Source organism: Astatotilapia calliptera, chromosome 23 (assembly GCF_900246225.1).
Source record: "Astatotilapia calliptera chromosome 23, fAstCal1.2, whole genome shotgun sequence".
Taxonomy (NCBI): domain Eukaryota; kingdom Metazoa; phylum Chordata; class Actinopteri; order Cichliformes; family Cichlidae; genus Astatotilapia; species Astatotilapia calliptera.
This window is the reverse complement of record NC_039323.1, coordinates 24173544-24191642: the sequence shown is the minus strand read 5'-3', so window position 1 is coordinate 24191642 and position 18099 is coordinate 24173544. Positions and strand designations below refer to the sequence as shown.

At 39.6% G+C, this 18099-nt stretch overlaps 1 protein-coding gene across 1 annotated transcript in view; it reads left to right on the top strand.

Moving 5' to 3' along the window:
- The first annotated feature begins 1061 nt into the window (after positions 1-1061).
- The window catches only part of LOC113016881 (inactive dipeptidyl peptidase 10-like), a 128004-nt gene continuing 110966 nt past the window's right edge, over positions 1062-18099 (top strand). The window contains exon 1 of the mRNA XM_026160045.1: positions 1062-1623. Coding sequence (XP_026015830.1) covers positions 1564-1623 — 60 coding nt within the window. The 5' untranslated portion in view covers positions 1062-1563. The remainder of the gene's footprint in view (positions 1624-18099) is intronic.

Below are 18099 nucleotides of genomic sequence, written 5' to 3'. Positions count from 1 at the left end.
TTTTTGGTAATAACCAAAAGAATGAGATTGCTTATTTGGTAGGGACTCAAAGTAGAGACAGTACTTCTCCATATCGAAAGGAGCAAGGTAAGGTGGTTCAGGCTTGTCCTACTGTAAGGAGACCGAGAGTTAGACCCAGGACATGCTGCAGAGATTCAGAGAGACTCAGTGTTCCCCCGGATGGTGAAAGGAGGTCTGGGCTTCTTTGCGTAGGCTGCTGGCCTGCGTCTGGATTCTGGGAGAGAATAAGTGGGAGAAAATGGATGGAATTCCCATTTTCCTTTTAACTTTTTTATACTAGCTAAGCTAAAGAAAAGTTAACTTTTAAAAGTTTTTATAATTGCTTTTCAAATGTTAAAGTGAAGTGCTGCTGGGTCTAAGAAGGGAAGTCAATGTTGTAGTGTTTTAAACCAGCATTTCTTCTAATGGCCAGCAGGGGGCGAATCATTTCTGGCCGTTTCTAATTCTATGGGAAAATGAGCCTGCTTCTGTCTTGAACTGGTGAGTTTGTCATCCCAATCATTACATTTAAGTTGTAAGATTGTCCCTTTGACTTCTCAGTTAAATCCACCCAGTGGGACATCTCAAGGCCTCAAGATGGGGCTTCACAAACCAATTGGTGACTTCACGTTGGCAATGCCCATCTTTTATATACAGTCTGTGGCTCTAATAAAGTTCTAATGCCTCTTAATAAAAAAATGGCTAAACACATTCACCAAAATATGCATATGCATGTAATAAAATATGGCCTCTGTTTTTTCTTCTCTAACTACCTTCTCACAGACCTCCTATAAATGGCATTTGGGTGGGAGGATTTGTTGAATTATTTTCCATTGTGCTTTTTGTAGATCCATCAAGAGTCTTTCTTTGCGTTGCTTTTAAAGTGAAGTGTATTCTTTTTGTGTGTTCACTGAAAACAAACCGTCACCCAACTTTCAGCTGAAATAAACGCTCAAACAGCGGCGGGTTCTCACTGGGTCAAAGCTGAACATGAATTCATCAATGCGAGTCCTCCAAGAAAAGAAAAAGAAAAGAAAAGAAACGCTGAAAGAAGCTTTGATGTGTGAGAAACACTTTAACCAAACGCCTGCAAAATCTTTGCCTGAAGCAAATTTGCATTCTGATGAAGGAACATCTTCGCATGTGGGAGGCACTGGCAAACATCCTGGTTTATGAACTGTCTGTCAGCCGAAGCAGCTCGTAGTTGCCATAGAGGGAAAGAGAAGAAGAAAAAGAAGAAACGAGAGGGAGGGAGGAACTGCTTTCAAATGCACTGAGAGCATTTACTGCCAGAGAGAGAGCAACAAAGGAGGGAAAACAGATTGTGTGCTTAAATGTGTTGTCTCTAGTGGAGCTAGAGACGAGGAAGAGCGTTTCCAACGAAGAAGCTCTGCAGCCTCTTAGTATTTGATATCAGCACCAGATTGGTGGCGTGGTCAGCTCGGAGCTGAGAAGCAGCTGAAGGGGGAGACGAAGGAAACTTGGCCAGGAATTTTATTTAATCTTTTTTTTGTGATCCTGTTTTTAGATAAAGGAGCATTTGGTGGAATTTGTGGAACAACAATGAACCAAACTGCATCAGTCTCCCATCAGATTGAGTGTCAACCTGTCAAGGATATCAAGGTAGGGCTGATTTTCCTTTCTTTTCATTGTGTTAAGGTTGTTTCTAATCTTTATCAGCTCTTACTTCTCATCCTCAAAGAACTTTCACACCTTTAATTACCACTGCACCGCACTGACACCTCTAAAACGCATCTGAACCAGCTTATAAATGAAGCTGCCAGAGTTACTTTTAGCTTTCAGGCTCATCCTAACAACTGCTGCTTATTTATTTATTTTTACAAAGCTTCATAGTAATGCTCCATAATTCTTCAAAATGACAAATCTTAGTTTTTGCTTGCTAAAATGACGCACCCACTCCCTCAGTCTTAAACTTCACTGTGACCCTAACCTTTATACACGTATACACTAACATGAATAAAATATATAAAATAAATAAAAAACAGCAGAAGATAGCCATTTCATTATGAAACACACTCACCTTGTTGATCTCAACTGTGCTTTTTTTTAGTTCTTTACTGACTCGATACTAAACTGTTGTCAGGAAACTAAATAAATGAAGTACTCTACACAGAGTGGTTCTTGAATGGTTTATTAGATTTGCTTTGCTTTGTTACATTTAAAAGCATCAGGGCTGTAAATTTAACTGTTGTTGGAACAATCCAGAAGATTTGACCCTGTAATGCCAAGTGTAAAATATTTGATACATGAGTTTTTGTGAGTTTTTGAGATCACTACATCATCAGTGTCACTTTTTCTCCGCAAAATGCGTTTTAAGCATTTTTGAATTGCACAAAATTGCCAAATGTAGCACAAACTATACAAATTAAAACTTATGTATCCGCATTTATAATTTTTTTTTTTTAAGTGTCAGAAGGTTAAATAAACACTGAATTTTCAAAACAAAAAATTAATTTTCTTGCAATTATTTCATGGTTCAGATTTTACAGAGCTGATGCCCCAAAGGCCTAGAGTCCAGCTAGCAACTTGGCAACCACCTGTTGCTAGGGATAAAATGTCTTCACTGATCAATTGGCAACTGGTTGCTGGGGGGGTTGCTGTGAAGTTGACTGCTAAAGCCCCAGTCACACAGGCCTAGAGACCGGTTGGTCATTGTCATATGGTAAATGGCCTGTATTTATATAGCGCTTTTCTAGTCCCTAAGGACCCCAAAGCGCTTTACATATCCAGTCATCCACCCATTCACACACACATTCACACACTGGTGATGGCAAGCTACATTGTAGCCACAGCCACCCTGGGGCGCACTGACAGAGGCGAGGCTGCCGGACACTGGCGCCACCGGGCCCTCTGACCACCACCAGTAGGCAACGGGTGAAGTGTCTTGCCCAAGGACACAACGACCGAGACTGTCCAAGCCGGGGCTCGAACCGGCAACCTTCCGATTACAAGGCGAACGCCCAACTCTTGAGCCACGATCGCCCCAATATGGTAGACACTCATTGATAAGGAACAATGTGTGTTTCCCAAAACAGTTGTGAAGCAGTTTCTGGATGCTGGGGGTTGCTAGAAGTTTTTATGGGAGATGCCAACTAGTCTGCAAACACTTGCTAACTACTTGCTGAGTGACAATTTTTTTGTTGATGGTGAAAGGTCTATTCTTCAATGACCAAGCCAGTCACATGATGTTAACCCAAAAGAGGAGTATTTCAGTTATTAAATAGGAAAGTTAAAGGCAGAGATACTGTTAAGGTTCACATAATTGAGGAAGGAGAGTACAAACAACCAGGTCCAGAAGATCTTGGTCAAACAATTGATTTTAATGAATACACGCGTGGGAAGACAGGAATTAATCTTCGACCTAATCAAAGCATACACAGATTTTTATAGCATCAGGGTTTGAATTAATGACGCCCCTTCATACGTCACAGACAGAATACATACATACGTCAAATCAAAACCACAATGACTTTTAACACAGTTTAAAAGAACGTTGTCTTCTATCTTCATGGCCGGTACTTCCTGTCACTGCCGGATGCTCTCTTGTCATCTTGACACCTCAGCAGCAGTTCTGCGACAAACTGCTCTTTTTGCAACCCCAAGCAAAACATGATTAAACTTCCACCTATAAATGATTCTCTCTAACTGAGTGTGTGTGTGTGTGTGTGTGTGTCGTCCTCAAATGCTCTCTCAATTCACCCGTTGCACTTCTGACCTTTTACCAGACCAGAGGCTCATCCTTATGTGTAATAACCTAACTGAAACTATATGTACTATGTTGAATAAATGTTTTAATCAAGAACCTCTAAAAGAATATAAAAGTATAACAGACAATTTGAATAACCTAGTAATTCAAATAGCCTCGTCTAACCTGCTCCTCAGAATAACTTAGACTCTGCTTTCACTCCTGCAAACTCTCTGCAACTTCCTGTCAACTGCAACTTAGTCTTTCTGAAAGACACACACACTGTTTAAACCTCTGAATACAATATCAATGCTGCAGATTATATTATTAATGCAATAGTAATAATGATGATTATTTACCAATAGCAGTAAAATAATTTCCCTGCTCCACACTACCCACAAACAAGCAGCAACTAAAGGTGTCTGCAGTAAAGACCCAGCAGGGCATGAGCATCAGAGGAGGAAACACTATATGGTGATGTCTGTGGATTCTTGAATGCAAAGTATTTTCATCCAAGTTTGGAAGCAATCCTTTTATGTAAAATTAGTCTTCAGTTGCTGAAAATGGGGCGGTTTGCATAAAAATGACTGTAATTCCTAAAAAGCTACTGCAGAATATTTGTGAAACCCCTGGACACCCTTGATTTAAAGCTTCAATCACATCTTGGTTGCTTGACTTAAAATCCTCTGTAGTGGCAAAACTGCAAAATAAAATTATACAAGAAAATATTGACCAAATACTGGAGATGAGCTGATGGTGTCACACTAAGTAGGAATGTCTGGTCTCTTATCAGTGTTCACACCTTAGTCTTATACAGATATATATGATAGCTAAGTGTAGTTTTGCAGAAAGAAAATTTCTCCTACATGAAAATGCTCACAGATGGAAAGAGACATGTCTGCAGAGTTTTTCAAATGAATTTCTGTGGCACTTTGAGCACTTCAAGCCACCCTTCTTCTTCTTTTTCTTCTGTACAACTCACAGCAAAGCAATTCAAGTATTGTTTGCACTACAGTCCAGAAGGAAAACGCTTTGATTCTGGGGTGAGCTCTCCCTTTAAGTGATCACCCATGTAATTTAAAGGCAGAATTGGAGCATTACTATGACAGCTCCAAGGACATGAAGTGACCCCAGCTACATAAAGTCTGAAAAGAGTCACATTCTTTCCTTTATTATTAGAAATGAAAGTAAACACTCTGGCTCAAAGTCTGTGTGGCTGACTTTATTTGTGATTTTTTTTTGTTTGGGGCTGACTGACACCTTAAAGACCCCAAAGTGCTGTCAGCCAATAAAAACATGCACTAATATTGGCTCTGGTTGTCAGCAAAGTCTGATTCCATTTTTTTTTTTTAAATCCAAGGTAAAGCATTGTTGTCATCTTGAGGGACAGAAATCCCCCCCCCCCCCCCCCTTTCAGTATTTTAACCAGCTAACAAACCGGTTTTATTTCCTTGATATTGTAAGACTGTTTGGCAACCTCACCGATCACTCAGGACCTCAGAGATTATTTTGTTCTATTTCTTTGTTCTAACGGTGTATGCATGTAGAGTGGGGATGGATAACACAGATTCACTGAATATCTTACCAATGGGCCTGTCTCCTTCGATTTCAATTACAAGTAGAAATTTACGTAATATATAGTATGCAAAAGTCTGTTCACCAGCTCAAGATAGTATTTTATCTTCTTTTGTCCTTTACTTGTCCTGTTTCCTCAAATGCTGGGGGACACACTGCACATCATGCTGAGATATGCAGTTTTCAGCAAATAGCTCTTTTGGAATTATCTTTTTGGTGCAATAAGACCATTTTATGTCCTTAAAACCGTGTTATCTTTGGTATTTTTCACAGATTCAACTAAATGAGAACAAACAACATGTTTTTGTGACAGGCTACTAATAACATAGTGCCTAAAGATAAAGATAACCAGAAAAGAAACCATACGTGCAGCACGGTCTACCTGACCTTAAAGTTAAGATGCCGCACAAAACAATGCGCTGCACGCTTTTCCGTGAATGAGTTGTATCAAATAAATCTCCATGTGGAGCCAGTAGTAGAAATTTTGTTTTAATATAAAATATAAAATCTTTCCCTTTTTACATCTTGGATCAAGATGGCTGCTAGGGTGCAGAAACACAGCTTGGCAGGTCCTGTGCTTTTGCCACAAAAAAAAAAACACCTAAAAAAACCCTGGATCTTGACATCAACTTGTCTTTTTGTTTTTATACATTTTTATCTTCTGTGGAGTTCGACAGGTCCAAGAAAGCTGGATAATTATACCATTTTCTCAGCCAAATGGAGTCAACATCTTTTGTTGACAAGATTCTTGGATTTTGGTCATGCTAGACCACCCCCAGGTAAACATGAACAATTAAATACGTCACAATTGTCCCTGGAGATTCTGAAACTTGTTCTGATGCTACTTTTGGCTGGTGATATAGAACTAAATCCTGGACCTAATTCAAACATCAGTGATTTGGAATGGCTACAACTAATTAGCCTAGTTAGCCTATGGGCACAGCTATCTCTGCATTGCTTTCCACCTCAACTAACTGTGCTCCAACCACCGTCCCAGTTAGTAAGGCTACATCTACAACTAATAGTGTTTATGCCCCTGTTGTCCGGGCCTCCGCTTCTGCTGTTTGGGTTACCACCTCAGCTGCTTGGGCCTCCACCTCAGTTGCCTGGGTTATTGCCTCGGCTGCCTGAGCCTCCGCCTCAGTTGCATGGGTTTCTTCCTCGGCTGCCTGGGACTCCATTTCAGCTGCCTTGACTACAGTCTCCGGTAAAGGGTTTCTTATCATTAAATGCTCATAGCATTGTCAAGAAAAGGACAAGAAATCCTGCTATTAAAAGTTACAGAGGAACAAAGATCTGCAAGACATTTAATCAGGCTAAAGTAATCTGGGACACTAAAAATAAACCAAAGGGGCTTATATGTGGACACATTAACATTCGCAGTATGTTACCAAAGCACGAGCAACTGGAACATATTCTAAGCAATTCCATTATTTCTATTTTGGGTATCTCTGAATCTTGGCTCACAAGTTCTTCTCCTGGATCTGTGGTTGTCTTTCCAGAGTACACAGTATTCAGAAGGGATAGAATTGGAACAAGAGGAGGAGGAATACTTGTGTATGTAAAAAAACACCTGGATTGCTCTTTACTTAGTTCACCAATAGATGTTGAAATAGAACATATTTCTGTTAAAATCACTCTTTCCCCAGAAATGTCATTTACGTTGATCTGTTTATATCGCCCTCCTTCTGCAAAGAATATTTTTTATGAACAACTACAGATATTACTTAAATATCATACTATAAATAATAAGTCTAATGAAATACTTGTAATGGGAGATTTTAATGTCAACTGGGACTGTTAAAAGGACAGAAAAACACTCAAGGACATAATGGAGACTTTAAACTTTACTCAACACATTGAACAACCCACAAGAATAACGAGACACTCTAGAACTAAAATAGATCTGGTTTTCAGTAATAAGCCCGAGCAAATTATTAAATCTTATAATTTTATCACTGGTATTTCAGACCACAATTTTATATTATTTTCTAAAAAACTTATAAAATCACGGGTTAAGAATCACTTTCATAGTTCAACTAATAGGAGAACCTTTTATGAATTTATACCAAGAAGTCAGCGACAAAATGTAGCAGAAGCATTAGCATCAGCTAACTGGGAGCGTTTATTGTGTAGTGATGATCCACAATTCTGCAGCAGTCACTTCACTGACATTGTCAAGGATGTTATATCAACATACTCTATTAGAGGTCAACAAAAAATAAAGACAACACCTAATCTGCCCTGGTTAAACAAAGAGTGCAAGAATCTAATTAAAACAAGAGATCAATTACTAAAACAGTTCCTGAAAACAGGTCTAACTCTGGATAGACAGAGATTTACTTCAATGCGGAACAAAGTAACAAGAAGTTTGAGACAGGCCAAAGCAAATTTTTTTTATAAATATAATTGAAAGAGCCAAAGGTAATGGTAAAATTATCTGGCAACACCTAAATAAATTACATGGCTGTCATTCAAACAAAAGCAAAAATACAATTGAACTTTATGTAAATAGCTCTATTGTTAGAGAGCCTCTATCTATTGCCAGTAACTTAAACACTTTCTTTATTTCATCTGTTAAGGAGATCAGTCAGAGCTTTGACTCAGTCGTATGCTCTGATAATGTGAATGATGCTGGTCAAAATTTGTTTACCATTACTCATATTTCAGACACTGAAGTTGTTAAACTAATTACAGGTTTAAAACAATCTAAAGCACTTGATGTATATGGAATTAACACAAATTTCCTAAAGGAACATATGAATTTACTTTTATGTCCAACAACTCATGTTTTCAATGTCTTTCCAAGACTCCATTGTTCCAACAGATTGGAAAATTGCTGCAGTTACACCAATTTTCAAAGCAGGTGTGAAGACTGACATGGCTAATTATCGCCCCATAAGCATACTCCCGGTCGTATCTAAAATAGCTGAGAAGTGGGTGGTTAAACTCCTCACTGCTCACCTAGAAAACACCCAACCCTCATTACATCCATTGCAGTTTGGCTTTCGGGCACATCACTCCACAGATACTGTGTATGTTAGTGGAGAACTTGAAAAGCTTGCTGGACAAGAGTTCCTGTGTTGGAGCTGTATTTTTAGATCTGAAGAAGGCTTTCGACTCTGTAAACCATCAGATATTGTTGTCCAGATTGACTCAGTTTAATATCTCCAGTCAAGCTCTTCAGTAGTTTGCCTCATATCTCTCTCAGGAAACAGTGTGTGGTGTTGGACGGGGTTAAATCTCCATATTTAGACTGTGATACAGGGGTTCCTCAAGGATCTGTTCTTGGGCCCTTATTGTTCTCTCTTTTTATCAATAACTTACCTGAAGTCTGTCCAAATATATTTACTCAAATGTATGCGGATGATGCAGTTACATATACGCAAGCAAATAGTGTCCAGCAGGTGGCAAAAGATCTTGCAGCTGCTTTAGCATTAATGCATAGCTGACTGGAGGACTCATGCCTAATGTTGAACACCTCAAAAACTGTCTGTATGTATTTTTCAAAACGCCCCTTAAACTTGAAGCAGTCAAACATATTCCTGGATGGAGTAGAGCTTGAATTAGCTCCAGAATTTAAATATCTTGGGGTCATTCTAGACCCAATATTATCCTTCAAGAGTCACATAAATAAAGTGTCCCAGGTACTTAAATGTAATAATCGAAATTTTAACCATATACGTAATAATTTAAATATGACTGTTGCAAAAACGTATTTTTACTCAATGATCATCTCTCATATGGACTATTGTTTGACGTCCTGGTCACTTGCTTGTCCAACAACACTTAAAACTATTGAAAACATTTATAAAAGAAGTTTAAAACTACTTGACAAAAAACTGACTTCCCACCACCACTGTCATGTGTTAAAAAAAAACATAAATTACTGAACTTCAATAACTTAGTGAAACTTAAAAGAGTGTGTTTAATATATAAAGTCTTACACTCCCTTGCTCCACCACCACTAAAGGAGTTCATTAGGCATAAAGAAAGCTCAGACAAGACCACTCGAGCTACAACCCAAGGAGACTTGTTTATACCCCACAGACAGACAGCATTTGGGCAGAACGTCCTCTCTGTCCAGGGTGGCCATCTGTGGAACAGTCTTCCTCAATCCATTAGAGAATGCTCGACATTCAACTTGTTTAAGGCACAGGTTAAAAACTGGTTACGGACAAATCAAGTGTGTGATCATGTATAAGTTGTATAGTTTTAATATTTTATTTGGGAATAGAATGATGTGTATGTGTGAGCTTGGTGATGGAGTTTTTATTATGAATGAATTTTGAATTTCTTATGAATTATTATGTCTATTTTTTATGTTTTATGGACAAGAGATGGAAATTAGCACTTGGCTATAATCTGGTATGTTTACATTCATGTAATTCTTTTTACATGTATGTTCATTAACATGCACTGTCCTAAATAAATAAATTAATTAAATTAAATACTCCTAAAAAAAGGAAATATTTAAGGTAAAAAGCTTCAAATTGTTACTATAGGCGGATCCACTATAAATCTTGGACGAGTTCAAATCTCAATGACCTGGACCTCAACGTAAGAGTTCGAATTTTCTGAAAGTTGTAGATGTGATAACTTGAGAATGCAGTGATGTAGAATTTTAAAACTGATACCACAGATATTGATGCATGCTCAATCATCCAGGTAAGTAAATCTCCAAAGGTTGATTCTGTTCATCTGGACGTAGTGTTTTCAGTGGGAGAAACGGTTCGTCACTCATCCAAGTGACTTCTTCAGTCTCAGCTGACTTCAGGTTCCCCCAATCTTATAAACAGTACATTTGCACAATGACTGAAACTAGAAGGAATAATGGGCTGGGAGGTCAGTTCCTCAATCAAAGCCCCCAGCATCCAACATCACAATGGAGGAGAGGAAGGCACTCACATCACTTAGTAATGACAACAACATTATCATCCTTCCGGCAGACAAGATTAGGTGCACAGTATTGCTAAACCAGAAAGACTATCATGAGAAAATTTTGTCACTGCTCAGTGATGAAAATACTTATGAGCCCCTGAAACGAGACCCAGGAAGTGGTTACAGGAAGAGGATGATGGACTGTCTGAAGCAGTTAGAACAAGACAATGCTATCGACCGGACCTCATACCACAGGCTGTACCCAGGGGAATCTACACCAAGTCTGTATGGTTTACCGAAGACACATAAACAGGGTGCACCTTTAAGACCGATTGTCCGCATGATCAACTCGGTCACCTATAACACCTCCAAGTCTCTGACTTTGATCCTCAACCCGTTGGTAGGCAGCTCTGAGCACCACATCCAGTACACTTTGGATTTTGTTGAGAAGGTGAGAGATGTCATGATGGAGGCAGATGAAACCATGGTCTTGTACGTTGTTACATCTCTCTTCACTTGCGCCCCAGTCACGGAAACGTTGGAGGTAGATCGTAAGAGATTACAGGATGACCCCAACCTCAGCAACAGGACCACTCTCAGCATCAACCAAGTGTGTTTGCTTTTGGAACTGTGTCTTAATTCCACCTATTTCACATACAAAGGCCAGTTCTACAGGCAGAAACATGGGTGTGCCATAGGCTCCCCAGTTTCACCCATCATGGCCAATTTGTACATGGAAGAAGTGGAAAAAAGGGCTTTGCTATCCTACTCTGGAACACCACCAAGTCACTGGTTCAGATATGTGGATGACACCTGGGTGAAAATCAAATCTCAGGATGTACCACAATTCACGGATCACATTAACTCGGTGGACCAACACATCAAATTCACCAGGGAGGATATGAAAAGTGGCAGGTTAGCCTTCTTAGACTGTGAGATTTCCATCAGTAATGGGGGACATCTAAAAGCTGATGTGTACCGTAAACAGTGTTGGTCAAGTTACTTGAAAAAAGTAATCAGTAATTAATTACTGATTACTCCCCCCAAAAAGTAATCCCGTTACTTTACTGATTACTTATTTTCAAAAGTAATTAATTACTTAGTTACTTAGTTACTTAGTTACTTTTTAAAAACACGATTTACAACCTGAAGAGGTGATAAAGTGATAGATCTTTCAGCCCAATTCTACTTTTTCTACATAATCCATCATACAAAATGTAATCAAATGGAAAAGTCTCTTTTTTTAACTTGTTTTATCAGTTTTAATCTTTTAACTTTATGCATCAAGCAAAACATTTAATTATATGCAACATTCTCTGACTTGAATAAATTAGTTTAACATTTAAACCTATTTTCTACACATTCCAGCACATAAAATAAAATATTTTTTGTGTTTTCACTCACTCTTTCAAACAGATGCAAGTAAAACACAGCAGAAAATAAATAAAGTCAAAGACTCAGCGGTCCTTTTGCTCTATTTTCACCTGTAAAGCAGGAGCAGGGTAGGCGGAGGGTTACCCTGGTGTAGGTGTGCTGCGGTCAGTTGAAGAATCCGCGCGAGTGTCTCTGTGAGTTTCCCATTACGTCGTAGCTACTCGGTGCTTGCTCGGAAGTTTAGGGGTTTTTTTCGCTGTAAAAATAAGTTTTCTTCCCACGCACGATGGACGCTAATGTTTTTGTCACTTTTTATGGAATCAAACTCAAAGTAAGGTCAGTACTTCCACGCTTTAAACGCTGCACGCTCATACTCTCTCCCGCACTCGATATATTATCCATTGTTGATCTGCACACAGCTGCTGTCACCAACGTCGCACTTGCTTACGTCACTGTCATGAGACATTCTCGCAAAAAAAATCACGGTTTTAGTAACGCAGTAACGCAGCGTTCCTACGGGAAAGTAACGGTAATCTAATTACCGATTTTGCAATAGTAATCCCTTACTTTACTCGTTACTTGAAAAAAGTAATCAGATTACAGTAACGCGTTACAAGTAACGCGTTACTGCCCATCTCTGACCGTAAACCTATGCATATGGATCAGTATTTAAGGTTTGACTCTGATCATCCACTGGAGCACAAACTGGGCATCATCAGGACGCTACAACACAGAGCGAACACCATCCCCACAGACACAGTGGCCAGGGAGGCAGAAGAACGGCACATCAAGAAGGCCCTGAGTAAATGTGGTTATCCCAGCTGGACTTTTCTCAAAGCTGGAAAGACACCTAAAGAAAGCTCCAGCTGATCCAGGAGAGAAGGACGACCGCTGCCCAAGTGAAAAGCTGTAGTGATCCCGTATGTGTCAGGAGTATCGGAGCAGTTGAGATGCATTTTTTCCTCTGTGGCTTTTAAACCCAAAAACACGCTGCACCAAAAACTGGTCCACCCCAAGGATCGGGTCCCCCAACACAAACAGAGTAACATAGTGTACGCTGTTAAGTGCCAGGAGGATTGCCAGGATTTATACATTGGGGAAACCAAACAACCTCTGGCGAAGCGGATGGCACAACACAGAGGAGCTAACTCATCAGCATAAATAGGCAGTCTATTTACACCTACAGGCCAGTGGACACTCTTTGAATGATGAGGAAGTACACATCTTGGACAGGGAGGAACGCTGGTTTGAGCGCGGAGTCAAGGAGGCCATTTACGTGAAAAGGGAAAGACCATCTCTGAATCGAGGAGCGGCCTAAGGGGACATCTGTCACCATCTTACAATGCTGTGATTGCAGCCATTCCCCAACTCTCTGTGAATGGTACTCATGGCCATTGATCAATGGTCTTTGATCAGTGGGTTTTGGTCAGTGGTTGTCAATCAATGGTCATGAGAATTTGCATAATTATGATCAAGGAACTGACCTCCCAGCCCATTGTTCCTTCAGTGGGCTGGTTTCAGTCATTACGCAAATGTACTGTTTATACGATTGGGGAAACCTGCAGTCAGCTGAGACTGAAGAAGTCACTTGGATGAGTGACGAAACATTTCTCCCATTGAAAACGCTACGTCCAGATGAACAGAATCAACCTTTGGTGATACCACAGGTGTGTCTACTAGGAGGCTCAGAGGTAGCACTGACAGTTTCCAGTAATTTTATAAAGTTAAGTTTTTGTTGAGGAGATACTTAGACTTTGTAGTAAAATCTTGACCTGACAGTGGATTTATGCTTCTGCGTAATCCACTGCAAACCCTTCTGAAACCTTAAGCTGTAGCTTGAAATGCACTTCCCTTGAAGTGTAATTACATTTCGCATCAGTGCAGCTTACAGTCACTATGACTGGCCTGCTCAGTACTGATGTTTATTTCCACCCACTTCAGCTTCTGCTGCCATTTTATTGAATCAACTTGAAGAGAATGGATCAAGTTGAAGGGAAAAAATCCACCGCCCCATAATGAGGGCTTCCCATAATGCACTGAGTGTTTCTCCTTCACTCATCATGTGTTTATACACCACTCTGCTTTTAATCATTAGTCCCACCCTGAGCCTTGTTCTTCCAGAGGTTTCTTCCTGTTAAAAGGGAGTTTTTCGTTCATACTGTCGCCAAAGTGCTTGCTCATAGGTGCTCATATGATTCTTGGGGTTTTCTCTGTATTATTTTAGTGTCTTTACCTTACGATATAAAGTGCTCTGAGGTGAATGTTGTTGTGATTTGGCACCATGTAAATAAAACTGATTTGAATTAAACTGAATGAACTCTCTGGAACTTTGGTAATGATGATGAGCGTTTCTGTAGTCTCTAGATGGAGTCAACAAACAATTAAAATGCAGTAACAGAGAACAGACAGTATATAAGAGACAGATATAGCCACCATGACACTTTAACTGTGAATAATAACATTTCAGGATTTTAATTGCAGCAAGTGCTTAAATAATATATACAAGTTTAAAGTAAAGATTATTGTGCTTTGGTCTGTATTATTTCCACATATACATTCATGTGGTGCTAGTCTTTTACACCTCTGCTTACACCTCTTTTTCCAGTGCTACAACACACAATAAGACACCTACTGTTACTATATAAACATGGGAATTAATTTCTTCACACTATAGAATACATTTTCTGACAAAATAACGTAGATTATGAGGTTAAACATCATATAGAAGGAAACTCAAGCCCTCATTAGACAAAGCCAGTTTCTGTATTTGTCAGTGATATGAAGTGATCACAGCGGTGATCATTTTTTTGTGACCTCTTTATATTTTTTTCATTAATTTTCTCAGTTAAATGCAGAGACAGAGACACAACACTAAAGAGCTTCATTGTTGCTCGCAGTTTATGCAAAGCACATCTAGGCTGCCGGCAGATCCCTCAGACAGGCAGAGGAACAGCCAGCCGAAGTATAATCCCGTATTGCTGCAGTCCCACATCAGCAGGATGGGGCTAATCTGGCAGGAGGTAGTTTCGATAAGAGAAGGAACTTATGCAAAGAAATATGCGGAGTGTTTCCTCAGATACATGGTGGAAAAAATGGTGGAAAAAAGTTCTTCTTGCATCAATATCTCTTTTTCTACCCCTACAACACTCTGCTATGTGGTGCCAAACCTCCCAGAAAAATAAAGGCTTGATGGGTCACGGTAGCTGAAATTGTGGAAGGCAAAACCACAAGTTTAAATGTAGAAACTTTACCTTGCAACGAATAAAAGGCCAAAACTTGGGAATAAAAATTTCTGCTTGATTAAAATTGCCACTTCACATCTTTATGTCTCACAAAAGTCTGAAATAACATACAGGTTGTAGTGTGAGTGTGGATTTGTGTCTTTTTTGTATTTTGTAGAAAAAACACCAGAATTGGGCATAAATCTCATTTTAGATCAGAGTAAATGTTATTTTAAGTCAGAAATGGCATGAAATGAAAACCTGTGGTGAAGGTGGGTTGCAAAGTGGAATGCAGATTCAGAACAACCCAAGGCATGCTAATACTACCGTCACACAAGAGAAAACAGTGTTAGCATGAACTGAATTCCTGTGTGCAATGAACTTGTAATATTGTTGGCTTAGAAATGGCTGCTTTGAAGCAAGGGACCAGGTCAGCAGCAACTCATAGTCAGTTGCCTGATCAGTCAGAAATGCATATTTCTGTAAGAAAAATTCAGACATTTCTCTTCAAATAGTGACGTCATTGCAGAATGTTCCTTCAACTCCAAAATGACATGTGTTCAGCAACTTTGCTCATAACCTGAATGCTACCAGCTGGAAACCAGTTGAGTGGAGCTGTGCGCATCGGCGCCAAAATGTTGGCAATGAGCCCAGCAGGTAGCATAAGCAACTTAAAAATTAAAATCACACCTTGCTTTATTTATTTTGACTCTAACTTACAACTTAAATGTCACACTGCAATCAATCAGACTTCAACAGTTGTGATCGAGCTCATGAGCTTCTCGTCAGAAAGTGTTTACTGAGGTTGTGCTGAGGTTTGCACCCAGGGTTTTCTGCACTGGAAGCTAGGTCCGTGTTTTCAATAAGAACAACAGTACAGTCACTGGTTAGGTTGTGTGTCACAAGGGCTCTATTGAGATGTAGTCAACCAAGTCCAACAAAGCAGCTATGGCGACCTTTGATTCATGAGCTGTAGCTAAACAGTTTTACAGCATGGCATTCATTCTGGAGGAGTGAAATGTAAATCACTAAAATCAGGAATATGAGCTCTAGTAGATTAAGCTGTAAACATTAAAGATGCATCATCAACACCGTTAATCAGTGTTATGATCCTTTTCCTGTTTTCCAGCCTTGCCTACCATCTTTCTAATGGCTTTATTGGTACTTTGCCACATAATCAGTATTTCTGAGGAGGTGTAGCTAGCAGATATTTGAAGCAGGTAATTAAAAGGGCTTGCATTGTTGCCGTTCACTGGATGTCAGCTTTGACCTGCTTTGAGTTCATATATGGTGTATTTTAGTTGAATCTGATTGGATTTCCAGCTGTGGGATAAATATCCCATAACAAGTTGAAATCAGCATGCATTTACTGTAAATGCCGACTTGCTTTACTCCTGTTCATTATCTCTCCCTCTCTGTTCTCTCATTTTCAGTTGCTGCCATGATCATTCTGGTTGTTGCTAAGTAACTTGTTATTTCAGGACATTTTTATCATATAAATATGTATCAGTCAAATCCCATTTGCACGGGGTCAGAAGAGTGGGAGCGCAGTCGTACACTGGTGTTTGCAGTGAGTCAGTTGTAAGAGCAACGAGCATCACTGTAAAAATGACAGGACACTGAAAGTTTTCTTTCATCTAAAAAAAGATCGAGCTGGCACCATGAAAATTTGCTGACATCGGAAAGAAAGCTTCTTTTTCTCTTTTTTTATGCTCCTCGTACAGAATTCAATACACCAGAAATGGTCTTTTTAAAAAGCATAACCTTGAAGTCAAAGACTGAATCATAACCAAGCAAACAGACAGAAAGGCTTTGGTGTGTAGGAATTTTCAGATCTGCCACAGGAAAATCTAAAACACTCAGCTTTGTATGCCCACTTGCTAAAATGCCCTTCAGCAAAATGCTACATTATTACCTGCTTATTCAGCCTTTATTTCACTTCAAAGAGTGGCGTTTACTACAGCAAATGCACATAACAAATTCAGAGTTTGTGAAAATGAAAGCAAAATCACTGGTAGGCCACAGTGTATGGGTTTCTATTATACTAAAGTGGTCGTATAATACCAACTTGTAGCAAAGTAAATGTGATCTACACGTCACCAGACTGTGTTGTTTCAGATTTCTTCCTCAGGACACCAAACAAACAGTCCATGAACTGCTGTTTCTAAGTGCGGAAATAAACGCAGCACACGTTCAGCTGATAGCGTGGCAGCAGACATAGACACAAAAGACATTGCGACGCCTCTAAATGTGATCATTTTATATATAAAAATAGGTGAAATCAGAGTCTAGATGTTGTCGACATACATGTATTTTGATTTTGAGACCTGACACCATAGTTTTGGGATCTAGATTTTAATGGTGCAGAGCAGCCTGAGTAAATGAAAGAAAATGCAAATTTTTAATGATGGTTTCATTTATTAGGGGAATAAAAAAGCTATCCAAATGTACCTGGCCCTGTGTGAGAAGTAATTGCCCGCTCTTGTGAATCATAAATGAACTGTAATTAAGCAGAGTTTTTGGAAGCTGATTTCAGTTTCACTTGTCACACTCAGGCCTGATTACTGTCAGACCTGCTGAATCAATAAACCACATAAACAGACCCTGCCTGACAAAATGAAGCAGGTTAAAAGATCTCACACAGCAACACATCACACAACAATCTAAAGAAACGGCTGAGAAACATCTATCACTCCGGGAAAGGTTACAAAGCCATTTCTGAGTCTTTGGGACTCCAGTGAATCACAGTGAGAGACATTATCCACACATGGAGAAGACTTCCCAGGAGTAACCGGCCTACCAAAATTACTCCAAGATGGCATCGATGGCTCATCCAGGAGGTCACAAAAAAACCAAAACAACATCTAAAGAACTGCAGGCTTCATTTCACTGATTTAACAATAAGACAGAGACTGGGCAAAAATGGCATCCATTGGAGAGCTCAAGGAGAAAACCACTGCTGACCAAAAAGATCACAAAGGCTCATCTCACATTTACCAAAAACATCTCGATGATCCCAAAAAAATATTCTGTGGACTGACGAGACAAAAGCTGAACCTTGTGGAAGGTTTGAGTCCCGTTACATCTGACATAAAACTAACAGCATTTCATAAAAAGATCATCACAGCAACAGTCAAACATGGTAGTGGTAGTGTGATGGTCTGGAGTTGCTTTGCTGCTTCAGGACGACATGATGGAACCATGAATTCTGCTCTCTACCAGAAAATCCTGAAGGAGGATTTCCGACCATCAATTCATGCCCTGAAGCTCAAGAGCACTTGGGTTATACAGCAGGACAATGAGCAGAAACACACCACCAAACTGCACCAACCAAAAACGTAA